Raw genomic sequence first — 26,433 nt, 5'->3', positions numbered from 1 at the left:
GACACCAAGAAACTAGGCGAGCAGCCAGTTTATGTTACTCTATAACCGAATTGCAATTCATCATCCATTATAACTCTGTACACATGACTCTGTGTCAAAGTTCATTTTTATCAGTATAATAATGTAACAATGCTTAGTGTAGTTTTATTTTATTTTATATGGATCGTTTATGGAAATTTGTTTCTACCCTAACCTAATTCTAACTACCGGTAAGTAACAAAGTAACTAATTACTTTTAAAAATAAGTAATCAGTAATTAGTAACTACTTACTATTTTCAAGTAACTTGACCAACACTGCTGATAACACATGAGAACAATAAACGTATCATTTTCAGTTGTAACCCACAAACTGAACGGTAATGTACACTCGTCTTTAGGTTTTTGATAGTTCGTCACTGTTTCTACGTCTAGTTGGTTGGAATGGAGGCGGAGTCAACGGGATCCGTTCTCCCTACCTAGTGCGCGCTCCCGACGCAGAGGAAACTAATTCTGTCGGGGATATCTATCTTGGCACGTCCCTCTCTTCAAACTTTTGGTGCGTGAGCTGGTTAGGGCTGTCTTTGATGGAACGCTGGCGGGGCAGAGTGGCTCTGGTGACCGGAGCCTCGGTCGGGATCGGGGCGGCTGTAGCCGTGGAGCTGGTCCGGCTCGGTATGAAAGTGGTGGGCTGCGCCAGGGACGTGGGGAAAATACAGGTTTGCTCTGAAATAACAAACTCGATTTCGGAAGAGTTATGTTATGCAGGTGTTGTGCCAAAAAGTGATTGTCTGCCAAAAACTGATTTCCGGTATTTGCCAAAAACTGATTGCTCGTATTTAAACTGCTATAAGTAACTTGTTGGCCTATAATATGTGAAACATATGTCAAATGCATCCCTCATGGATGACACAAAGTCATATTGAGCCACAAACAACATTCGTGTAACAAGGTAGAAGCCGCAATCAGTTTTTGGCAGCGACTTTTATAGAACCTTTATTTATGCAGTTAAAAAAAATCTCATTAACATTAAAAATGTCTTTTGTAAGAGTAAGACAGCAGAAATGGCAGCAAATATTACAATAGTTCTGTAAAAATATTGTAAGTGGGGAAAAAGGACCGGATTGGTTATAATGTGAGTACAATAACACAGAGTTATAAAGATACTTGAAAAAACAGATAATCTTTTAATTCTATATATAACCCCTTTGTAAACGCTGTTCACCGAAGTCTATTTACCAACATACGTAAAGATATTACACATAAAAAATACACGGAAACATTGGAAATCACTTTTTGGCAGGCAAATCACTTTTTGGCAGTTTTCTCTGTTAGCAGTAGTTTACCGTTTTCGTGCGTCTTTTTTGTACATCAAGCTAGTTACCGTTACAACATTCACTTTCGGTCACACAGGAAGTTACCAAAATAAAAGCACAAACGTTCAAGGTTCAAGGTTCTTTATTTGTCACATGCATAGTTATACAAGTATAAGTTATACTTATACTTGTAACCCGTGTCAGGCTACATTTCACTGTATAACACACAGTGAAATGTAGCCTGACACGCTCCTCGACATGTGCAAAAATGGGGGGGAGAACATATAGTATATACATTGGGTGAATGTGCAGTAGTAGTAGCAAGCAGGTGAATTCTGTACATTAATATGAATAGACATCTGACATCTGACTATTTTACAGAATAGTTATATTACGTGTTGTTGAGCTAGCTTTACATATCCGCCGTTACACTGTTTGTTTTACAGTAAATCATTTATGCTGTATATATTGGTCTATATGCATGGTTTAAAATAAGCTGCACAATACCAGATCCAAGCTGTGTACTATGCAGTAAAATAAAAAAAATGGTATAAACAGTATGTTGGCACTTGGCAGTATAGGAGACGGAAGTCAGACATGATAACTTACATACTGATGAGTTGTGTAAATCCACAAAGAGCAGTATACCTCGGGTAAACAGCCACAGCACAGGTCAGCTGATCACAGCCTGTAGACAAATCTGCTGGAGCTCTCAATAGAGCCTATTGTGACTCCTGATTCCTTTCCACACACTGCTATAACCACTACAGTGATCTTAGGGTTCTCAAATCTGCAAATCCCATTTTAGCCCCTGACTATACTCATATAGTATATTAATAATAATTATATAATGATGTATTGTATTCATATTATTAAATTAGTATATGTATATTCTGTTTAGATGTAGAGGCAGACTCATCCATCTACAATGTAGGCTGCAGCAAATAGAGCTATAAGTTCATTTGTTTGTCTATGCTTGTGTTCTCACTATCGTTCAGGTGTTCATTAGAGTTTATGTTTAAATTAAGTTTTCATTTCCATGACTAATTTTGCTATTATGTTAAAGTTGTATGAGGTTGGGTTTCCTTTGTAAAATAATTGAAAACTCCTTATCTTCTTACTTTTTTGCTTTGAATTCATTTCAGAGTCTGGAAAATGTATCTTTTATCTTAGTAAAGAAGTTTAATCCATAATTCAACTTTTACCAGAGTATTTTTACCACAAGAATCTGAATGCAAAGGTGATTATCAAGGTATCGTCTTTTCCTTTTTGTTTTCAGAAACTGGCAGCAGAGTGTCAGAGCGCCGGTCACCCTGGTGTTTTGGTGCCTTTCAAGTGTGACTTGACCAAAGAGGAGGAGATTCTGTCCATGTTCGCCACGATCAAAGAGCAGCACAAAGGCGTGGACGTGTGCATCAATAACGCTGGCTTGGCTCATCCAGAGGCGCTGCTAAATGGCAAAACCAGTGGCTGGAAAAACATGTGGGATGTAAGAACTCAGAGTTATTTTAGAAAGAAAATATTCCTGGTTGGTATGCAATATAATATTGATAACATATGTAATATGTTGTTGTGTGCTACATATGAAAGCATTCACAGGAGTGGTTTCCCAGCAGAATACTGTATTCTAATGAAATGATAAATTGAGTCATCATCATTTTTTAGAATGAGATAGATGTCTTTTATTTATACAAAAAGTTGGATAAATAGTGTGTTAAAATGTCAAACTATGAAAATCCCCATCTGGTTAAAATAAATACACAATCACAATAGATGAGAAAGATAAAATATTATGCAAAACTGGCTAAAGGCTTTCACTTGGTGTTCGCTCTCTCTGCGTAGAGTATCACCTCCTGTTGCAACACACAGTGATGTTTTTGTGTAGCATATGTGTTGTAATAAAAACTGTATTTACTCGCTAAATTATGTCTCTGTATTCACTCACTGTGTCTTTAGGGATTCACTAGCTTAGCTTAGTTTTTAAATTTTTTATTTTAATGATATTGAATTCGAGACTCTGTTTTGCATCCTTGAAAACTCTCTAGCTAGCCAGCCTCCTGTAGTCAGTGCAGCCGAAGGTAGAAGGTAGCGCAGGCCCCATTAGGTGTCCCCCGGCAGACTGTCGAGTAGCTGGGGAAACAGGATGGCTGGATGACGGGGAGGAGGTATCATAGCCCCCGGTACACTACCAACCTGTTCATGTGGCTAACTACTTTTCCCCACTCAATGACACACTCGCAGGAGATCAGACTCTAGGAATTGGCGATTCTGTTTTAAGACATGTTGGCTAAGGATAAATGCAAATTCAGTAAAATATTAAAAATCAACAAAAATCGACTTAAATGTTAAAAAAGTCACAAAGAAAGAACAATACAGTATCCTCATGAGCACCGAAGAGTAAAACATAAACATTAGGTCTCTCTCTTCCGAGTCTCTGTTAGTACATGAATTAATAATTGATCAACAAATCGATTTACTCTGCCTTACAGAAACCTGGTTACAGCAGGATGATTATGTTAGTTTAAATGAATCAACACTCCTGAGTCTCATTTACCATCAAAATCCTCGAGGCACAGGCTGGGGGAAGGTATGCCTGCAATTTTCCACACCAGCTTATTAATTAACCAAAGACCAAGACATACTTTTAACTCATTTGAAAGCCTGATGCTTAGCCTTGTCCACCTCAGCTGTAAAACTCAAAAAAACAGTCGTATTTGTTATCTTCTATCGTCCACCTGGGCCTTACACAGAGTTTCTGTCTGATTTTTCTGAGTTTTTAACTGATTTAGTGCTCTGTTCAAATAAAATAATTATTATGGGTGATATCCATGTAAATGTTACAAATGACAGTCTCAATCAACGTGGTATTTAATATTTTATTAGATTCAATTGGCTTCCCTCAAAAGGTGAAAAAATTGACGAAAAGCACCGTTGAGCAAAGTATTCCTTTAACGTCAACTAGGAATGACTTAATGAATTTATTCACAAATCAAATTTTAACAATTAGAGAAAAAATTACTCATAATGATCTCACAGATCTAACATTATCTACACATACTTTGAGTACCATTTGTATTTATTTAGTCTTTTTTTCCAATTGACCTTTCTGAGTTAACATAAGTAATTACTTCCTCCAAACCATCAACATGTCTTATAGACCCCATTCTTACAAGACTGCTGAAAGACTGTTGCCTATGTACTTCAGGCCTTCAAGCTGGCAGTAGTTAAACTTAAAAAGCCGTTACTTAAAAAGCCATCTCTTGACCCTGTGGTTTTAGATGTTTATAGGCCAATTTCTAACCTTTCATTTCAAAAATTGTCAAACAGCTAATAGATCATATGCAGACAAATGGCTTATTTGAAGAGTTTCAATCAGGTTTCAGAGCTCATCAAAATACAGAAACGCCTTTAGATAAGTCCCAAAAAATTGATTCTGATCATCTGGACGTAGCATCTCAGTGGGAGAAACGTTTCGTCACTCATCCAAGTGACATCTTCAGTTTCAGATGACCCAACCTCATAAACAGTACCTTTGCACAATGACTGAAACCAGCCCACTGAATGAAAAAAATGGGCTGTGAGGTCAGCTCCTGGATTATTACTATCCAAACTGGCATGACCAAAGATCAACAACCGCTGAACAAAGACCATCGCTGAACCAATTTTACAATGCTGTGATTGCAGCCATTTGCTAACTCACTTTTAGTGAATTTTACAAATGATCTTCTTGGCCCCTGACAGTAGTCAGTCTAGCTTATCCTGCTAGACCTCAGCGTTCGATAATGTTGACCATAATATTCTATTAGAGCGATTAGAACATGCTGTAGGTATTACAGGTACTGCACTGAAGTGGCATGTATCATATCGATCAAATAGCATCCAATTGTTCTGTAGTTTCTGTGCCAGGACCAGTTTACATGCTTCCCTTAGGCAGTATCATCAGAAGGCATAGGATGAATTTTCACTGCTATGCAGATGACACCCAACTTTATCTATGCATGAAGCCAGATAACACACCAATTAGTTTGATGTGTGTTAGAAAAATGTCTTAAAGGCATACAGACCTGGATGACCTCCAATTTTCTGTTTCTAAATTCACAAAAAACTGAGGTTATTGTACTCGGCCCTAAAATTCCTAGAAATATGGTATCTAACCAGATACTTACTCTGGATGGCATTGCTTTGGCCTCCAGTAACACTGTGAGGAACCGTGGAGTCATTTTTAACTAGGATATTTCCCTTAATGTACATTTTAAACAAATATGTAGGACTGCTTTTTTTCCATTTGCACAGTATCTCTAAAATTAGAAATATCCTGTCTCAGAGTGATGCTGAAAAACTAGTTGATGCATTTATTACTTTTAGGCTGGATTAGTGTAATTCATTATTATCAGGAAGTCCTAAAAACTTCCTGAAAAGCCTTCAGTTAATCTAAACTGCTGCAGCAAGAGTACTGACAGGGACTAAAAGAGAGAGCATATTTCTCCTATACTGGCTTCCCTTCATTGGCTCCCTGTTAAATCCAGAATTGAATTAAAAAATCCTGCTCCTCACATACAAGGTCTTAAATAATCAGGCCCCATCTTATCTTAATGATGTCATAGTATTGTATCCTTGCATTAGAGCACTTCGCTCTCAGACCACAGGCTTACTTGTGGTTCCTAGAGTATTTAAAAGGTGAATGGGAGCCTTCAGTTTTCAGGCCTTTCTTCTGTGGAATATGGGAGACAGACACTATCTCTACTTTTAAGATTAGGCTTAAAACTCCTTTTTGCTAAAGCATATAGTTAGGGCTGGATCAGGTGACTCTGAATCCTCCCTTAGCTATCCTGCAACAGGTGTAAGCTGCTCTCTTCCACAGCATGTCTTTTATCCTGTTTTCCTTCTCTCACCCCACCTGGTCGCGGTCCCTGAGCCTGGATCTGGTGGAGGTTTCTTCCTGTTAGAAGGGAGTTTTTCCTTCCCACTGTCACCACTTTGCTTGATCATAGGGGGTCATTGTATTGTTGGGGTTTTTTCTCTGTATGTATTAGGGTCTACCTTAAAATATAAAGCACCTTAAGGCGACTGTTGTTGCGATTTCGTTCTGTATAAATAAAATTGAATTGAATTAAAAGAATTTGTTCATCTTGAGTGCAAATAGCAACAAGGAAAAGTATCATTTTGATGCATTGATTACATATATTTGTTTTACCGTTTATTTCACTGCTGGTTTCTTACAGGTGAACGTTCTTGCACTGTGTATCTGTGCACGTGAAGCTTATCAGTCAATGAAAGAGAGAAATGTGGACGATGGGCACATCATAAACATAAACAGGTGCAGTTTTATTTTACTGATGGACAGTGATGGGTATGCTTGTGCAGTTTACACAAACATCTTATAATTCAGTCATTCTTTTGGCAACTCTGCACAATGGACTTTTCTCACAGCACACATTGTATCTCCCCCTTTAAGAACCCTACTATAGCCAATGAGTGTTTTTATTACTGGTAGGTCCAATAAAAATAAATACCAGACTGCTGTGTCAATAACAATATATTAGAACCAAAAGGGACATCTTCATATTGCTTTCATTGGCCAGCTAGCAGTTCAGAACTAAAAGATTTTTGAGTTTACTATGAAAATCATCAAGAAAAATGAAACCAAATCTAATTGCCAGAACCGAGAAATGTTTTGCTTTTTTTAAATCTCAAAACACAAGTACCTTCCTGGTTATACATTATATAGAAACCTTTAAATTACAGCACAACAGCATAGTGATGCAGTGGTTAACACTGTTATCTCACAACTTATCTCACAAATCCAGCATCTGGCCAGTGTCTTTCTCTGTGTAGTTTGCATCTTCTCCCTGTGTCTGCAGGAGTTCTCACCTTCCCACATAGTCCAAAGACATGCAGTAAGTTGGGTTAGTTTAGTTGAACTGTGTCTGTGTCTCTGTGTCCTGTGACAGACTTGGGACCTGTCTGTGCTGTACCCGAGGCTCCTGGACCCTGAATTAGATAAGCAAAAGAAAACAGGTGGATGTTAAACGATATAGAAACTGTTGCCATTGTTGTTATAACACTTGTAAATATCCTCTGTTGCAGTGTGTGCGGCCATCAAGTGTTTCCTAATGCTGACGGACATTTCTACACCGCCACCAAGTATGCTGTAACTGCGCTGACTGAGGGCCTGAGGAAGGAGCTGCGTGCAGAAAACACTCATATCCGGGCCACAGTAAGCTTTTGAAAGACACTGTAACCAGCTCCAAAGTACCTTTAACACTAATGTCAGCTGTTATGAGATGCACACAGAGTACTTCTTGAAGAATCCTCATTAATAATGTCATTTTGCAGAGCATTTCTCCTGGCGTTGTGAAGACAGAATTTGCATACCGCGTCTACAGAGACAATTCTGATAAAGCAGCTGCTGTATACACTAAAAATAAGGTAAAATCATTATTCCTTCATTTCCTACAATCGCTACAGTATTGTTGATATGATTACTATTAAAATTTCATTAAGCACTTTTCACTTCTTTGATAGTCTCTGGAAGCAAAAGACCTCGTCCATGCCGTCACATATGTGCTCAGTGCCCCTCCTCATGTTCAGGTTTGAGATTTTCTCTCATTTTCCTCTTTTTTGTGACCTTTTGAACTTTTCTATTTTCCATTTTAAATATCAGCAGTTTAGTCATAAGATAACATTCATCTATCTTTTCTTTCAGATTGGGGAGATTTTGCTTGAAAGTCTGTAGCAGATGTCATGCAACTTGGCCGTGAGACCCATCCCAATCTTTACATCAAAGTAGTGTGACCGGCTCTCCTTACTTCTCAACACTGTCAGATTGTAATCAATTCACAGAAGGATAAAATAAAGGAAACTCATCCAGCTGTTTTCTGTCTAATTGTCTTCTTATCAAAGGTCCCTGTGGTACCTTTTTACAAGCGTCCTACTGGCCAGCAAGGAATGCCCATGAAAACACTTTAATTAATGACAGCTTCCTTCTTATTGTAACAGATCTCAGTTGCTGGATAGTATTTAAGCTCTAAGAGTGTTTTTACTGTTAAGCAGATGTTCATTTCAGCAGGTTAGAACCTTAGCTGGTTTGGGGGGGGGGGGGGGGGGGGGTGTCATGGAGCAACCGTACAAGTCATAAGGGCCTAAAGACTGATGAACAAAGGTCACTTACCAATGTATGTTCTCCAACCAGTTGGTGAATGGTTGCTGGAAGTTGTTGGCAGTCACTAGGTAAAATTCGTGGCAAGGAGGTATATGGTGCTGTACTAAAACCTCTGTGTGGTTCCTTTGTATGGTAGCAGATTTCTACACTCTCCGGGAGTTTGTGTGGATGATGCAAATATGTCTACAAGCACTCACCAAATTGCTGAGTGTCTTGACACTTTGACACTGCTCCGCAAGCACAATGCTCCATTGTCAAGGATGCAATAGAGAACTGTTTGCTAGTGTTCATTTTTGGCTCTAATAAACAATACATTTGGTGTAAATAAACAAACGCAGGTATCTGAGAGAGTAAGCTTTTAAAGGAGCTATCATGTCAATATAAAACTTTGACTACCAAGAAAACATAAGTTTGACTTAAAAAACTGGCAGCAGTGTCAAAGTTCTGGCCACCTTGGTGTTTTGGTCCCTTTCAAGTGTGACTTGACCAAAGAGCAATAGATTCTGGCCATGACCAATGTTCCCTCTAATTTTTCATGTGTCTGAGCGACCACACAAACTCCCTGAGCGGTCCCTTGGACCACTGTGAGCAACATTAGACGTGTGCACTGTGGTTATGCCAGCATCGAATCCATCCAAGGTTTATTAAAATAATCAAATTACAGCATTTACATTTATGTTAGACTACTATTAATTAACTGCTTTAGCCCACTTACAATGAAAATTTAAAAAAAAAAAATCTTGTTCATGACCTGTGTAGTATGTTAACACTTTTGGAAGTAAAAATAACTTGAATTCCAATTTTGAAAACAAAACTTTTTTTTTTTTTTTATAAAGCTCTGACTTGAATTATGAGTATGGGTCTGTGTTCTGGGAGAGAGTCCTGTAACTCTGTCTGCAAAATACAGTATATAATGACCAATGTTGGACAATTAACAATTAAATGTTGGACAATTTATTTTTTTAAATAAACATTTCAAACTATTTACAGAACAATCAGCTGTTCTGCATCAAATCTGATGCCACACAAATTATTTGTGTCACTCCAAAAAATAATTTCTGTCCACTATGAGATAAAAGAGAACAACAGCCTGATACCTGCAGGCCTGACAACAGGAGATGTATCACTCCTGTAACACCTGTAACATTCAGCAGTCGCCTCATTGTTCTGACACACAAAACAAAACTATTGACTACACTACACACTAACTACACAAGATTTGCGCTAAACGTCGCAAATCTCTCACGTCTCAAAACACCGCCGTCACTCCTAAAACTTCCCCCTTCCTAAACAACTAAATGCCATGTTGCTTTATCATTTTTTGATTGGTCGACATGGTACATTTTTCGACCAATAGCAATAGGGTTTTTTTTTTTTTTGGTGTTGTTTTTGCTCACAGGCGGAGAGTGCTTTTGAGGTTTTCTTTATAAAACACAGTTTTTACTGTTTCTTCCCGCAGTAAATATAAACAACGATAGTATTGACTATGTGCACGTTAGCATATGCTACTTCCGGTGCGGAAACTCCTGTGGGGAGCTTTGCTTCCGGTGTCCTATTCGCGCCTGGTTTACGGTCCAAAACAAGTTAAGCAAATGAATCAAGCGGCGATTTACATTTCTATAGATGTCTTGGGCATTTACCCAATATATCTGTAAATGATGTTCATCGACTTGTCGATATTTTTCCCCCGCGCCTCAGAGCAAAAGAGAAAAGGGATTCAAATGTTATATTTCTCAGCTGTCCCTCGTTTATCGTGGGTGTTATGTTCTAAAAATAACCAGCGATAGGTGAAATCAAGTAGCCAATTTTATTTTTTGACAGTGCAAAACGTTTGGTGGACATGGTGGACATACAGTACTGCACCTCAGAGTCACACTGCTAGCGATCAATGCAGCGATTCTGTACTGTACAGGAGAGACGTCACGGAGGAGATCGTCTGCAGCGATCAGGACGCAGGACAAAATGTGATGTAAAAAAAAAAAGCATGCAAACTTGCACTAAAAAAATCCGTGAAACAGCGAGGTGAAAGGTGAACCGCGTTACAGCGAGGGACCGCTGTAATTTTGAAGGTAAGTCACAACATACCCTTCATAAATACTAATGTATAGAAACCGTTACCAGCAATCATTCATTTTTTGTGTGGCTTTTTTCACGGTTTGTTAACATGCCGTGTAGGCGTGTACTTGACTAGCTGATATCGACATAACGGGGGAAACATCTGGTTTGACTATTCTTCAGCTGTAGTTTGAATGCTGAACATTTGCCTGTTTAAATCATAAGACCAGTGACTATACAGAGATGTGCTTCTGAATGTGGACGATGTGTCTTCTGCTGCAGTAATGCAGTTCTGCTTGTGTTGAGTGATGTAAACAACTGATCGATCTAAACGCTTTAAACGTCAAAATTGATCATTAGATTTTTTATGACACAACAGCGGTGAGTGTTCCCACCTTCTCCTCTTTGTAACTTTCCGTTTTCGAGTTTTGGACATGATTTTGGAGTATATCTTCGCAGTAGCGATTGACCGCAAAGTAAAGCTACCGGAAATGCACTACCCCACATCCGGTCTCAAACCAGGAAGTTAGCATTGTCTCGTGCACATAGTCAATTCAGGAAGAAAACCAAACATTGCATATATTTTTTTATCATAACTCCAGTTTTACTTGGCCTATCAACACAATTTAAAAACTGGTATAAAGTTCACACTTTTTCTGTCAGTTGTTCCGTCTGTCCTGCTCACATCTCCAATGGTTGTACAGGTTGTCATTAACGTGGCTTCACTCCACATCAGCCACGCTGCTTTGCTAGCTAAAACACCGGTGTCGTCACATAAGGACGCTGTCATAGCCTGTCAATGACGTTCATTAGCTGCGTATATATATGAATGTGAATCGCATCATTGGCTGGACTATGGGATAAGGTGGCATCGTTCTAATCCCATACGGGATCAGCCAGTCACTTTCTGACTAACACTGCAAAACAGAATTGTTAAAGTATTTGTTTTAAGTTCAATTCAGGTTAGATTTTTTTTTGGTGCACAACGCAGATTTTCTGTGCGCAGAGACCGTGCCAGCAGTGCACAATTGCGCACGCACGCAGCTTAGAGGGAACATTGGCCAGGACTGTACTATGACCATAGCTGGACTGGCCATCAGGCATACCGGGCATTTGGCATCAGGCCGATGGTGATTTTTCATTTTTATGGGCCGGTGATTTTTTTCTTTTCTTTTCTTTTTATTTTTTTGTAACGGTAGAAACAATGAAAGGTGGTGCATTGGCCAGATGCTGGTCGATGTGTAAAAATAACTCAGTTGTTTGGTGGCGGCTATGGCGGAGCTTCCACAGAGGCCAGCATGTGGATGAGGGAAGGGGAGGCAGGAGAAGGAGAGACAAGTGTCAGGTGAACTGAACTTAGAGTAAGAAGTTATGACCTGCAGTCAGTCTGGGTCAGATATAAACCAAGTTTAGGTGGAGTTTATTTTCGTTCTGCTGACTTTTTACAGTCAGTGACAATAACTCGTACTGCGTACTAGCTAGCATGACAGAGTTTCTATACAGCTGGGTGGGTGCTATGATGTTACTGATGTAGCTTGCCATCGCCAGTGTGTGAATGGGTGAATGACTGAATGTAGTGTGAAGCGCTTTGGGGTCCTTAGGGACTAGAAAAGCGCTATACAAATGCAGGCCATTTACCATTTACCATTTACTGATAGTGAACTTTATTTTATTCATAAGGTTAGTTAGTAGAGTTGCCAACCGTCCTGTAAAAATTAAATCGTCCCGCATTCAGAGAAAATTTTGTGTTGAGCTGAAAAGGAACAGTTTGTCCCAGACTTCAGCTACAATAGAAAAAGACACAAAGCTGGAGTTATTCTGTCGTTAAGCTGCACAGTTGCCTCTTCTCCTCTCATTCTCTCCCCCTCTCTCTGTTGTTGCTACTTCAATCATGAAACTGACCAATGATCAGCTGATCGGCTTTTCTCTCTTGCTTGTTTATCTCCCACTTTGCGCCAGAAAGCGGAAACCGGCGGATGTCGTGCTAAACAACAGCAGCAAGTTTAAGATCAGCTGTTGTTAGAATTTATTTAATATTACTTTCTAGTATCAGCTAATGTTTGCTGGCGCCACAGCTGTAAAAGCTGCTGGTCATGATGTCGGTTTGGATATCCTGGTGAGAGGGAAACATGAAGATGAAACCAGGAGATGTCCTTACTGAATCAGAGCTGAACTGTTTCTGAGAGACACATAACACCAGGATCCTTTTCTAAGTAGCTTACAGCTGGTAACTGTGCAGGGGTGGCTCTAGCAAAGTTTTGCCAGGGGGCCAGGTAGGGCATTAACAGGGAAAGGGGGGCACAAAGAAATACTTTTCTTTCTTATTCTCATTTAAAATATCTAGCTCTTATTAAATAGTTATCTGAATCTGGGGCAGGGATAGCTCAGTAGGTAGAGTGGTGGCCCCATGATCGGAAGGTCGGGGGTTCGATTCCCCTGAACAGCTGAGCAAGATACCATCCCTACACACTGCTCCCTGGGCGCCCAATGGCTGCCCACTGCTTCACTGAGTGAATGGGTTAAAGGCAGAGAGGAATTTCCACACGGGGATCAATAAAGTACACTTTCTGAATCTTACGACCAAAGTTTTTATCTGACGTAAAATGTATAGAAACCATACATTTTTTTTGTCCCAGTCCAGCCCTGACTATGACCTCTAGTGATTAATATTGCAAAGGAAGAACAGTAGGATGCAAAAGTTTGGGCAACCTTGTTAATAGTCATTATTTTCCTGTATAAATCGTTGGTTGTTACAATAAAAAATGTCAGTTAAATATATCATATAGGAGACACACACAGTGACATTTGAGAAGTGAAATGAAGTTTACTGGATTTACAGAAAGTGTGCAATAATTGTTTAAACAAAATCAGGCAGGTGCATAAATTTGGGCACCACAAAAAAAAAAAAAAAAAGAAATGAAATCAATATTTAGTAGATCCGCCTTTTGCAGAAGTTACAGCCTCTAAACGCTTCCTGTAGGTTCCAGTGAGAGTCTGGATTGTAGTTGAAGGTATTTTGGACCATTCCTCTTTACAAAACATCTCTAGTTCATTCAGGTTTGATGGCTTCTGAGCAAGGACAGCTCTCTTTAACTCACACCACAGATTTTCAATAATATTTAGGTCTGGGGACTGAGATGGCCATTCCAGAACGTTGTACTTCTTCCTCTGCATGAATGCCTTAGTGGATTTTGAGCAGTGTTTCGGGTCGTTGTCTTGTTGAAAGATCCAGACCCACCGCAGCTTCAGCTTTGTCACTGATACCTGGACATTGGTCTCCAGAATCTGCTGATACTGAGTGGAATCCATGTGTCCCTCAACTTTGACAAGATTCCCAGTCCCTGCACTGGCTACACAGCCCCACAGCATGATGGAACCACCACCATATTTTACTGTAGGTAGCAGGTGTTTTTCTTGGAATGCCGTGTTCTTTTTCCTCCATGCATAACACCCCTTGTTATGCCCAAATAACTCAATTTTTGTTTCATCAGTCCACAGCACCTTATTCCACAATGAAGCTGACTTGTCCAAATGTGCTTTAGCATACCCCAAGCGGCTCTGTTTGTTCCTAACTGTGGAAACAGACAGCTTAAATCTGTGAGACAGCTTTCTGTATCTTTCCCCTAAACCATGATGGTGAACAATCTTTGTCTTCAGGTCATTTGAGAGTTGTTTTGAGACCCCCATGTTGCTACTCTTCAGAGAAAATTAAAAGAGGAGGGAAACTTACAATTGACCCCCTTAAATGCTCTTTCTCATTATTGGATTCACCTGTGTATGTAGGTCAGGGGTCACTGAGCTTACCAAGCCAATTTGAGTTCCAATAATTAGTTCTAAAGGTTTTGGAATCAAGAAAATGACAGCAGTGCCCAAATTTATGCACCTGCCTGATTTTGTTTAAACAATTATTGCACACTTTCTGTAAATCCAATAAACTTCATTTCACTTCTCCAATATCGCTGTGTGTGTCTCCTATATGATATATTTAACTGACATTTTTTTACTGTAACAACCAACGATTTATACAGGAAAATAATGACTATTAACAAGGTTGCCCAAACCTTTGCATCCCACTGTAAAAGCAGAGCTGTGAAATGCACAATAGTGATGACCTTCATTGGTGTGTTTTCTTGGGACATTTTGTGCTCTTCATTAACAACCAGCCATGGTTTAAATTCCATACATCAGTATGTCCATGTTTATACCAGTGTTATCTTATTATGAGTAAACTGCTTGTGTTTAAAATGCAATTAAAGGGAAAGTTCAATAAGCCACAGTAAAAAGCATGAAACAAGATAAAATCTGAAATCTGAACATGCAGAGAGGCGCTGAGCACATATTGTGATGACACTAACAACATCTATTTCTTTCAGAGGCAATCAGAGAAGAGAAAGCATGTGTGTTGGTCTACAAACAAACTTGATATTTCTTTTATCCACACGTGTTCTTTAAAGAGAAATCCTATTTAAAATACTCCAACTGCTGCTACTAATACTACTGCCACAAATAATAATAACAATAATGATAATAAAATTAATAATAATGAAGTTTTTTCTGCTGTGTCATGCTGAGATGAGACCAAGAAACTGGGATGGCAGCCAGTTTATGTTTATATGTTACTATAAAACCGGTGAGTTGCAATTCATCATCCATTATAACTCTGTAAACCTGACTGTGTAAAAGTTCATTTCTATCAGTTGGTGCACAAAAATGGCCGTTTAAAGTTTTAATTGTTAAAACAGGGTTTCTGTATCCAATATAATAACAATGTTTGGTGTAGTTTTTTATTTTACAAAAAAACCTCAAAAAAACAAAACAAAACCTTTCATGATTAAAAATTCAACTTCCTCAGAAGTTCTTAATTTGCGAGTCACAATTCTGGTATAAAGTATTACCAAATCACGCCTTCTTTCCTTCTTGGTTGTTGAGCTATGAAATGCTGATGACCTCCACAAGTTTTCCATTTGTCCAAAATGGAAGGACTCATCCTAAAAAAGCATTTCCCCCTGAAAGTTAAATGTCTCTTTGCTGCTGTATAGAGCATGACTGGGGAATTATTGATTCTTCCCATATTGTCTCTAATCTTAGCGAGGAAATCCTTGACAGAGGCCGAATGGTCACAAATACTTAATATTATACAGAATGTTACAAATTAATTAGCTCACTCACTTCAGTTTTTATTGTGGCAGTCATGTCAAGGTAGTTGTCCCCGGCAGAATTTGTTTCCCCTGCGTTGAGAGCACAGGCTTGGTTGTCCAAATCACAGACAAACAATATAAACACACAAAAAAGGCAATCAGAGAAGAGAAAGCATGTGTGTTGGTCTACAAACAAACTTGATATTTCTTTTATCCACACGTGTTCTTTAAAGAGAAATCCTATTTAAAATACTCCAACTGCTGCTACTAATACTACTGCCACAAATAATAATAGCAATAATGATAATAAAATTAATAATAATGAAGTTTTTTCTGCTGTGTCATGCTGAGATGAGACCAAGAAACTGGGATGGCAGCCAGTTTATGTTTACATGTTACTATAAAACCGGTGAGTTGCAATTCATCATCCATTATAACTCTGTAAACCTGACTCTGTGTAAAAGTTCATTTCTATCAGTTGGTGCACAAAAATGGCCGTTTAAAGTTTTAATTATTAAAACAGGGTTTCTATTCAATTCAATTCAATTTTATATATATATCGCCAAATCACAACATAAGTCGCCTCAAGGCGCTTCATAGATACAGAGAAAAACCCAACAATCATATGACCCCCTATGAGCAAGCACTTTGGCAACAGTGGGAAGGAAAAACTCCCTTTTAACAGGAAGAAACCTCCGGCAGAACCAGGCTCAGGGAGGGGCGGCCATCTGCTGCGACCGGTTGGGGTGAGAGAAGGAAGACAGGATAAAAGACATGCTGTGCAAGAGAGACAGAGGTTAATAACAGATATGATTCAATGCAGAGAGGTTTGTTAATACATAGTGAGTGAGAAAGGTGACTGGAAAAGAAAAACTCAATGCATCATGGGAATCCCCCGGCAGCCTATGTCTATTGCAGCATAACTAAGGGAGGATTCAGGGTCACCTGGTCCAGCCCTAACTACTGTATATGCTTCAGCAAAAAGGAAAGTTTTAAGCCTAATCTTAAAAGTAGAGATAGTGTCTGTCTCCCGAATCCAAACTGGAAGCTGGTTCCACAGAAGAGGGGCCTGAAAACTGAAGGCTCTCCCACCCATTCTACTTTTAAATACTCTAGGAACAACAAGTAGGCCTGCAGAGCGAGAGCGAAGTGCTCTAATAGGGTGATATGGTACTACAAGGTCATTAAGATAAGATGGGGCCTGATTATTTAAGACCTTGTATGTGAGGAGCAGGATTTTGAATTCAATTCTGGATTTAACAGGAAGCCAATGAAGGGAAGCCAAAACAGGAGAAATATGCTCTCTCTTTCTAGTCCCTGTCAGTACTCTTGCTGCAGCATTTTGGATTAGCTGAAGGCTTTTCAGTGCATTTTTTGGACTTCCTGATAATAATGAATTACAGTCGTCCAGCCTGAAAGTAATAAATGCATGAACTAGTTTTTCAGCGTCACTCTGAGACAGGATATTTCTAATTTTAGAGATGTTGCGCAAATGGAAGAACGCAGTCTTACATATTTGCTTAATATGTGCGTTGAAGGACATATCTTGGTCAAAAATGACTCCAAGGTTCCTCACAGCGTTACTGGAGGCCAAGGTAATGCCATCCAGAGTAAGAATCTGGTTAGATATTATATTTCTAAGATTTTCAGGGCCGAGTACAATAACCTCAGTTTTATCTGAATTAAGAAGCAGAAAGTTACCGGCCATCCAGGTCTTTATGTCTTTAAGACATTCCTGCAGTTTAACTAATTGGTGTGTGTTATCTGGCTTCATGGAGAGATAGAGCTGGGTGTCATCAGCATAGCAGTGAAATTGTATGCTATGTCTTCTAATGATGCTGCCTAAGGGAAGCATGTATAATGTAAACAGAATTGGTCCTAGCACTGAACCCTGTGGAACTCCATAATTAACCTCAGTGTGTGAAGAGGACTCCCCATTTACATGCACAAATTGGAGTCTATTAGATAGATATGATACAAACCACTGCAGTGCAGTACCTGTAATACCTACAGCATGTTCTAATCGCTCTAATAGGATATTATGGTCGACAGTATCGAATGCTGCACTAAGGTCTAGCAGGACAAGCACAGAGATGAGTCCACTGTCAGAGGCCATAAGAAGATCATTTGTAACCTTCACTAAAGCTGTTTCTGTGCTGTGATGAGCTCTGAAACCTGACTGAAACTCTTCAAATAAACCATTCCTCTGCAGATGATCTGTTAGCTGTTTGACAACTATTCTTTCAAGGATTTTTGATATGAAAGGAAGGTTGGAGATTGGCCTATAATTAGCTAAGACTGCTGGGTCTAGAGATGGCTTTTTGAGTAAAGGTTTAACTACAGCCAGCTTGAAGGCCTGTGGTACATAGCCGATCATTAGAGATAGGTTGATCATATTTAAGATTGAAGAATTAATTAATGGCAGGACTTCTTTGAGCAGTTTTGTAGGAATGGGGTCTAAAAGACACGTTGATGGTTTGGAGGAAGTAATTATTGAAGTTAACTCAGAAAGATCAATTGGAGAAAAAGAGCCTAACTTAACATCAATGGTACTAAGAGTAGCTGTAGATAATATTACATCTGTGGGATGATTACTGGTAATTTTTTCTCTAATGATAGAAATTTTATTTGTGAAGAAGTTCATGAAGTCATTACTAGTTAACGTTAAAGGGATGGTTGACTCAAAAGAGCTCTGACTTTTTGTCAGCCTGGCTACAGTGCTGAAGAGAAACCTGGGGTTGTTCTTATTTTCTTCAATCAGTGAGGAATAGTAAGATGTTCTGGCTTTGCGGAGGGCTTTCTTATAAAGCAGCAAACTATTTCTCCAGGCTAAATGATGATCCTCTAAATTTGTGACACGCCATTTCCTCTCCAGATTACGAGTCATCTGCTTTAGGGTACGTGTTTGAGAATTATACCACGGAGTCAGGTACTTCTGATTAGAGACCTTAGTTTTCACTGGAGATACAGTATCCAGAGTCGTACGTAGTGAGGAGGTAAAATTATTAACAAGATAATCGACCTCTATTGGGGTAGCGTTCAGATAGCTGCTCTGCTCTGTGTTGGTACAGGGCATTGAAGATGATAACAGTGGGTGGATTATATTCTTAAACTTAGTTACAGCGCTTTCAGAAAGACATCTACTTTGATAAAGTCTACTCTCCACCGCTGTGTAATCAATTATTGTAAATGTAAATGTTATCAGGAAATGATCAGACAGGAGAGGGTTTTCAGGAAACACTTATTATATTGGTTTCTGTATCCAATATAATAACAATGTTTGGTGCAGTTTTTTATTTTACAAAAAAAAACAAAAAAAACAAACAAAACCTTTCATGATTAAAAATTCAACTTCCTCAGAAGTTCTTAATTTGCGAGTCACAATTCTGGTATAAAGTATTACCAAATCACGCCTTCTTTCCTTCTTGGTTGTTGAGCTATGAAATGCTGATGACCTCCACAAGTTTTCCATTTGTCCAAAATGGAAGGACTCATCCTAAAAAAGCATTTCCCCCTGAAAGTTAAATGTCTCTTTGCTGCTGTATAGAGCATGACTGAGGAATTATTGATTCTTCCCATATTGTCTCTAATCTTAGCGAGGAAATCCTTGACAGAGGCCGAATGGTCACAAATACTTAATATTATACAGAATGTTACAAATTAATTAGCTCACTCACTTCAGTTTTTATTGTGGCAGTCATGTCAAGGTAGTTGTCCCCGGCAGAATTTGTTTCCCCTGCGTTGAGAGCACAGGCTTGGTTGTCCAAATCACAGACAAACAATATAAACACCAAAAAAATTGCTTCTTTTACATGCCTGAATGTGCACAAAATAGGTTTAAATGTTACACAAATTTCTTCAAGTCATAGGTTGTTCCATATTATGTCACTTTTTGCTTGATGCAATGTGCATAAAGTTAAAAGATTAAAAATAATAAAACCAATTTTTAAAAGAGGATTTTTCAAGTGATCCAATTTTAGATGGATTATGCAGAAAAAAATCTAATTGGGCTGAAAGGTCTATTGCTTTATAACGTATTCAGGTTGTGTATCATGTTTTTAAAATGAAATAATTACTTTTAAAAATACGTAATCAGTAAAGTAACTGGATAACCTTCTTGGAGAAGTAATAGTAACTACTTACTATTTTCAAGTAATTTGGTTGGAATGGAGGTGGAGTCAACTGGATCCGTTCTCCCTACCTGGTGAGCGCTCACGACGCAGAGGAAACTAATTCTGTCAGGGATATCTATCTTGGCACGTCCCTCTCTTCATACTTTTGGTGCGTGAGCTGGTTACAATTGTCTGTGATGGAGCGCTGGCGGGGCAGAGTGGCTCTGGTGACCGGAGCCTCGGTTGGGATCGGGGCGGCTGTAGCCGTGGAGCTGGTCCGGCTCGGTATGAAAGTGGTGGGCTGCGCCAGGGACGTGGGGAAATTACAGGTTTGCTCTGAAATAACAAACTTGATTTCAGAAGAGAAACACTTAATGTAAAACTCTAATGCAAAGGACTTTTTAATGTTATGCAAATATGCAGTTATGTAGCTCTGTCAAGTGGACATCATATAATGGCTGTCAAGCGACAGACTTTTTGTTTTACAATAAATCATTTATGCTGTACATATTGGTCAATATGCATGGGTTAAAATGAGCTGCACAATACCAGATACAAGTAGTGTACTATGCAGCATAATGAACAAAATTATAAACAGTATGTTGGCAGTATAGGAGACAGAAGTCAGACATGATATCTTACATACATAAAAAAAAAAAAACAGTTAAAAACTTTACTGTTTAAACAAGCTTTCTGTTGACCAATGCTTTTTACATTTTTATATTTTTAATTTACATTTAAACTCTATATTGTGTAAACTGTGCATTTTGCTATTTATCGTATCTGTGTGCAGCGCTTTGTGACTACCTGTCTATGAAAAGCGCTTAATAAATAAACTTTACTTACTTACATACTGATGAGTTGTGTAAATCCACAAAGAGCAGTAAACCTCGGGTCAACAGCCACAGCACAGGTCAGCTGATCACAGCCTGTAGAGAAAAAAATCTGCTGGATCTCTCAATAGAGCCTATTGTGACTCTTGATTAATTTCCTCACTCTCTTATAACCACTACAGTGATCCTACGGTTCTCACATCTGCAAATCCCATTTTAGCCCCTGACTATACTCATATATTCATTATTTTCATTCCCATGTCTAATTTTGCTATTATGTTGAAGTTGTACAAGGTTATGTTTCCTTTGCAAAATAATTGAAATGTCCCTATCTTCTTACTTTTATGCTTTGAATTCATTTCAGAGCCTGGAATTTTTCTCTTTTATCTTAGTAAAGGAGTTTAATCGATAATTCAACTTTTACCAGAGTATTTTTACCACAAGAATCTGAATGCGATGGTGACTATGAAGGTATCATCTTTTGCTTTTTGTTTTCAGAAACTGGCAGCAGAGTGTCAGAGCGCCGGCCACCCTGGTGTTTTGGTGCCTTTCAAGTGTGACTTGACCAAAGAGGAGGAGATTCTGTCCATGTTTGCAGCGATCAAAAATCAGCACAAAGGCGTGGACGTGTGCATCAACAATGCTGGTCTGGCACAGCCAGAGCCGTTGATAAATGGCAAAAGCAGTGGATGGAAGAACATGATGGACGTAAGAGCTCAGATATTTTAGAAAACAATTATCTTGACTTAGACTTCAATAATATTTTGTGTGCGGTATGTGGAAATACATTCACTGGAATGTTTTCTTTGCAGAATATTGAATGAAATAAAATTATCACTTTTATGTAGCTCTAAAAGTTGGGGAATTATTCTGTTACAGCAGCAAAACACCAAAAACAATTTAGCCCATTAAAATAATAATAATAATTATAATAATTTTTACTTTTTATTTTTCTGCATGGTTTCTTGCAGGTAAACGTTCTTGCACTGAGCATGTGTGCACGTGAAGCTTATCAGTCAATGAAAGAGAGAAATGTGGATGATGGGCACATCATAAACATAAACAGGTGCAGTTTTATTTACTGATGATCAACGACGGCCATGCCTGTGAAGTCTGATGATTTAAACATCTTTCAAATATCTTTGAATATAATCATGCTCAGATTCAGATTGAGATTATGAGCTTCTGTTGGTAACACTAATGGCAAACAAAGAACAATCAAAAGAACAAGATAAAATATACAAACAATAAGTTCACAGCAAACATGCAGACTTGAACAGAGAGGTTTTAAGTTGAGATTTCAACTGGGGGAGAGAACCAATGTTTCTTATATCTGGAGGTAGAAAGTTCCACAGGCTGGGAGCAGAGCAGCTAAAAGCTCTGCTTCCCATGGTGCTGAGGGGGAAAGAAGGCAAGCTGGATAGAAGAAGAAGATCGAAGTGAGCGGGCAGAAGAGGTAGTGCTTGACAGGTCAGAAAGGTAAGGAGGAACAAGGTTATGAAGGGTCTTGAAGGTAATCAGATGAAACTTGTATGCCATTCAGAATTTCATAGGGAGCCAGTGACATTCCTGAAGGATATGGATGATGTGCTGGTATGCGGGCAGCGCAGTTTTGAACCAGTTGAAGCTTATGGAGGGATTTTTGGGGGAAACCATGCAAGAGAGAATTACAATAGACAGTGTGGGATGTAACTATACTATGATCAAGAAAGGATACAGACTGGGTGGAAAGAGAAGGATACAATCGGTCCGTGTTGCGTAGATGGAAATAGGCAGAACAAGTGAGATCATTAATGTGAGATTTATAGGATAGTGAGCTGTCTAGGATGATGCCAAGACTCTTAACCTAAAGTGAATGGAAACTGTGGAGATTTCAATAGTGAGAATGAAAAGATTTGCCTTTATTCCCAATATTGGGAATAAATAGGCATATTTGTGCACATTTTTGTATATTCAATCCTGGAATTCAGTTCAGTAGATGAGTTTGAGATGAGGAGGAAGAGGGTGACATTTTATTAAGATGCCAGTGGCGCTCACTCGTTTCATTTCTTTGGTAAAGAGGACTCCTCCTCCAAGGATAAAACACAGATGTGATCCTGAAATCAGATAAAAAATATGTTGGTAAATGCTGACCTAGTGAAATGTTCTTCTGTTGTAGTGTGGGTGGACATCATGTCTATCCCATTCCCGATTTACATTTCTACATGGCGACCAAGTTCGCTGTAACCGCGCTGACTGAGGGCCTGAGGCAGGAGCTGCGTGCAGAAAAAACTCATATCAGAGCCACGGTAAGGTTTTAAAGAACACTGATAAACCCAAAAAGTGCCCTTAAAACCAATTTCAGCTGCTATGAGACACATTTACAATACTTTCCGAAGTCGACACACAATCACACTTCTTTTACCTTTGTTTTTCTTTTGTTTTTTACAGAGCCTCTCTCCTGGTTTAGTGGACACAGAATTTGTATCACGGCTCCACAGCAATGAACCTGAAAAAGTAGCTGCTATGTACAGTGAATTTAAGGTATAATTATTAATCTCACAGTTTATAGATTGTTAATATGATTACTCTGATAAAAGTTATTAAGCATTTTTCACTTCTCTGACAGCCTTTGGAACCAAAAGACATTGCCAGTGCTGTCACATACGTGCTCAGCGCCCCGCCTCATGTTCAGGTTTGTAGGTTTTCTCTTATTTTCAACTTTTTAAATGTTCACTTATTGAATTTAGCTCATTAATATTGTAAATATCACCAGATTACTCAAAATAAGATAATATTTCTATAACTTTCCTTTCAGGTTGGCGACATTAACTTTGAAGCTGTGTAGCTGGTAACACAGTGCAGGCACACAATCCAGCCTCCACAACAAAGTGGTGTGAAACTCCTGACTGCTCAACACTGCTCTCCATTTATCCTCTGCTAAGAAAAAATAAATAAAAACCACCAACCATTACTGAGCACACTCCTACATGATCCTAAAATGATAAAAAGCCAAGTCAAAGTTGAATTTTTCATCAAACAGAACTGTCAAAATGACTGTGAGAAAATTACCAAAATAAATTTTTCTAATGCGAATGAAGAAAGACTTGAGAATGTTTTTGTTCAATTCAGATGCACACTGACCTAAACTGAAATTGAACTCAACAGAATTAACAATAAACTGTTCTTATTAACTATGCCCTAGAGACTGGTAAGTGGCCTTTGTTCATTAATCTATGTTCTCCAACCAGTTGGTGAATGGTTGCTGGAAGTTTTTGGCAGTCACTAGGTAAAATTCGGGGCAAGGAGGTATATGGTGCTGTACTAAAAACTCTGTTGTGGTTCCTTTGTACGGTAGCAGATTTCTGCACTCTCCAACAGTTTGTGTGGATGATGCAAATATTTCTGAAAACACTCACCAAATCGCTGAGTGTCTTGACAATTTGACACTGCTCAGCAAGCACAATGCTCCATTGTCAAGGATGCAATAGAGAACTGTTTGCTAGTGTTAATTGTGGTTGTAATAAATAATACATTTGTTGTAAATAATTAAATGCAGGTATCTGAGAGAGTACACTTTTAAAGGAGTTGTCAATACAAAACTTAGCCTACCAAGAAATCATATAAGTTTGGTTTCAAAAACTGGCAGCAGAGTGTCAAAGTGCTGGCCACCCTGGTGTTTTGGTCCCTTTCAAGTGTGACTTGACCAAAGAGCAGTAGATTCTGGCCACGACTGTACTATGACCTGTAGTGGCTAATATTGTAATGGAAGTAAAAGCAGAGCTTTGAAATGCAAAATAGTGATGATCTTCAGAGGTATGTTTTCTTGGGACATTTTGTGCTCTTCACGAAGAACCAGCCATGGTTTAAATTCCATACATCAGTATTGCCATGTTTATATCAGTGTTATCTTAATATGAGTAAAGTGTTTGTGTTTAAAATGCAATTAAAAGGAAAGCTCAATGAGTCACAGTAAAAAGCATGAAATAAGAGAAAATCACGACTCTGAAAATGCAGAGAGGCGCTGAGCACATATTATGATGGCACTGGCAACATCTGTTTTTTCTAGAAGCTATCAGAGAAGAGAAAGCATGTCTGTCATTTCTCCACAACTGTTCCTAAAAGAGAAATCCAATTTAAAATACTCCAACTGCTGCAACTAATACTACTGCCACAAATAATAATAAATAAAGTTAATGATAATGAGGTTTTTTCTGCTGTGTCATGCTGAGATGACACCAAGAAACTAGGCGAGCAGCCAGTTTATGTTACTCTATAACCGAATTGCAATTCATCATCCATTATAACTCTGTACACATGACTCTGTGTCAAAGTTCATTTTTATCAGTATAATAATGTAACAATGCTTAGTGTAGTTTTATTTTATTTTATATGGATCGTTTATGGAAATTTGTTTCTACCCTAACCTAATTCTAACTACCGGTAAGTAACAAAGTAACTAATTACTTTTAAAAATAAGTAATCAGTAATTAGTAACTACTTACTATTTTCAAGTAACTTGACCAACACTGCTGATAACACATGAGAACAATAAACGTATCATTTTCAGTTGAAACCCACAAATTGAACGGTAATGTACACTCGTCTTTAGGTTTTTGATAGTTCGTCACTGTTTCTACGTCTAGTTGGTTGGAATGGAGGCGGAGTCAACGGGATCCGTTCTCCCTACCTAGTGCGCGCTCCCGACGCAGAGGAAACTAATTCTGTCGGGGATATCTATCTTGGCACGTCCCTCTCTTCAAACTTTTGGTGCGTGAGCTGGTTAGGGGAAGTCTGATTTTTAATAAAATCTTTATCGTTTAAAAACCATGTCTGAACCTTAAGTATAAATGTACTTGAGAAATTAAGCATTAGTAGTATTAATGAAGTATAGCAAGATATGTAAGATAATTGTAAAAATTTTAGAAAAAGAAAATGCAAAAATAAATAGAAAATATATTTATGTAATATTAATAAGTGACACATCACAAATACATGTAAATAATTAAATAAAATGGTGAACCTACTGACTCGTTGTTATTCTTAAGCTGTGGTTTTGATTACTAATTGACTGAGTTTCTTTTATTTTTTTGTGTCTCTGTCAGTATTCCAGCATCGTACATTCTGTTTTATACTTAAAATGATAAGTAGTCTTAGAGGTGGATTCTTTGTGTTTTAGTTGACTGTAGCCTCCCACATGTTTCTCTATGCTGTGTGTTTTTCTCACAGTGCTGTGTCTAGTTGGTTACTTTCGGCTTTACTTTGTGAGTTGTCTTTTCTGCTTTCCTTCGGTTTTGTTTTTCCATGTCCTGTGTTTTTAAAGTCTCGGTTTGCTTGTGTGCTCTGTTGTGTCACACTGTGTTCCAGCTCGCTTTGCTCCTAATGTGCTTCCTGTTGGCTTCTTGTGTGTTTAGTTAATGTGTAGTAATGGCATAAACAAATGCCATGTGTTTTGAAACTCTGTAACTAGACTTCATTGTTTTTTTTAATCCCCTCTCTCTCCTGCGGGTAGTTTATCCTTAAAGCTCGGGTCCTCTACCAGACCCTGGGAGTATGAAGGTGCGCTCTTCTAGGACTGTGACCTTGTCAAATAATGGACTGAATTTTTTTTTCTACTTCTTTGCTACATTTATGAAGATGATTTTAACTTGTCATTAAACAGTTTTATGAAGTTGTTATAGACATTATATTCTAAGGTATGAAATAATCAAGTAATTATTTTGGGGGGAACTTTGTTGTACTTCCCTATCTAATTGCACTTCACGGATATTTGTTAGAAAAAACTTTATGGTGTAAAACATTAAACCTTAAGTATGAAAATATCTGAAAATATATATTTCAGTATTCAAAAAGAATTGCTT

General features: G+C 38.4%; 2 protein-coding genes and 1 long non-coding RNA gene across 4 annotated transcripts; 2 read left to right on the top strand and 1 right to left on the bottom strand.

Moving 5' to 3' along the window:
* Positions 1–463: 463 nt before the first annotated feature.
* On the top strand, positions 464–8,191 carry LOC146654394 (dehydrogenase/reductase SDR family member 11-like). Its single transcript, XM_085429132.1, has 7 exons — positions 464–696; positions 2,573–2,782; positions 6,516–6,610; positions 7,381–7,510; positions 7,630–7,722; positions 7,819–7,884; positions 8,000–8,191. The coding sequence occupies exons 1-7, from the start codon at positions 565–567 to the stop codon at positions 8,027–8,029; spliced, it is 756 nt and encodes a 251-aa protein (XP_085285258.1). The 5' UTR covers positions 464–564; the 3' UTR covers positions 8,030–8,191.
* LOC146654393 (uncharacterized) lies at positions 7,119–23,127 on the bottom strand. 2 transcript variants are annotated; one of them, XR_014914744.1, is made up of 7 exons: positions 22,998–23,127; positions 22,727–22,848; positions 20,607–20,689; positions 19,850–20,061; positions 19,326–19,384; positions 15,680–19,144; positions 7,119–7,284 (listed from the first exon to the last, which is right to left on the bottom strand). It is a non-coding gene; the product is annotated as an uncharacterized LOC146654393 (long non-coding RNA). The 2 variants fall into 2 exon arrangements; XR_014914745.1 differs by lacking the exons at positions 22,727–22,848; positions 22,998–23,127 and adding an exon at positions 22,631–22,690.
* LOC146654392 (dehydrogenase/reductase SDR family member 11-like) lies at positions 19,305–24,871 on the top strand. The gene is made up of 7 exons (XM_085429129.1): positions 19,305–20,089; positions 21,092–21,301; positions 21,565–21,659; positions 22,752–22,881; positions 23,024–23,116; positions 23,202–23,267; positions 23,391–24,871. Exons 1-7 carry the CDS (start codon positions 19,958–19,960, stop codon positions 23,418–23,420), a joined length of 756 nt encoding a protein of 251 aa, XP_085285255.1. The 5' UTR covers positions 19,305–19,957; the 3' UTR covers positions 23,421–24,871.
* The last annotated feature ends 1,562 nt before the right edge of the window (positions 24,872–26,433 follow it).

The sequence above is a fragment of the Rhamphochromis longiceps genome, linkage group LG14 (assembly GCF_057381845.1).
Source record: "Rhamphochromis longiceps isolate RC_006_pf linkage group LG14, R_longiceps_female_GT1.1, whole genome shotgun sequence".
NCBI lineage: Eukaryota > Metazoa > Chordata > Actinopteri > Cichliformes > Cichlidae > Rhamphochromis > Rhamphochromis longiceps.
This window is presented reverse-complemented; position numbering and strand designations above follow the sequence as displayed.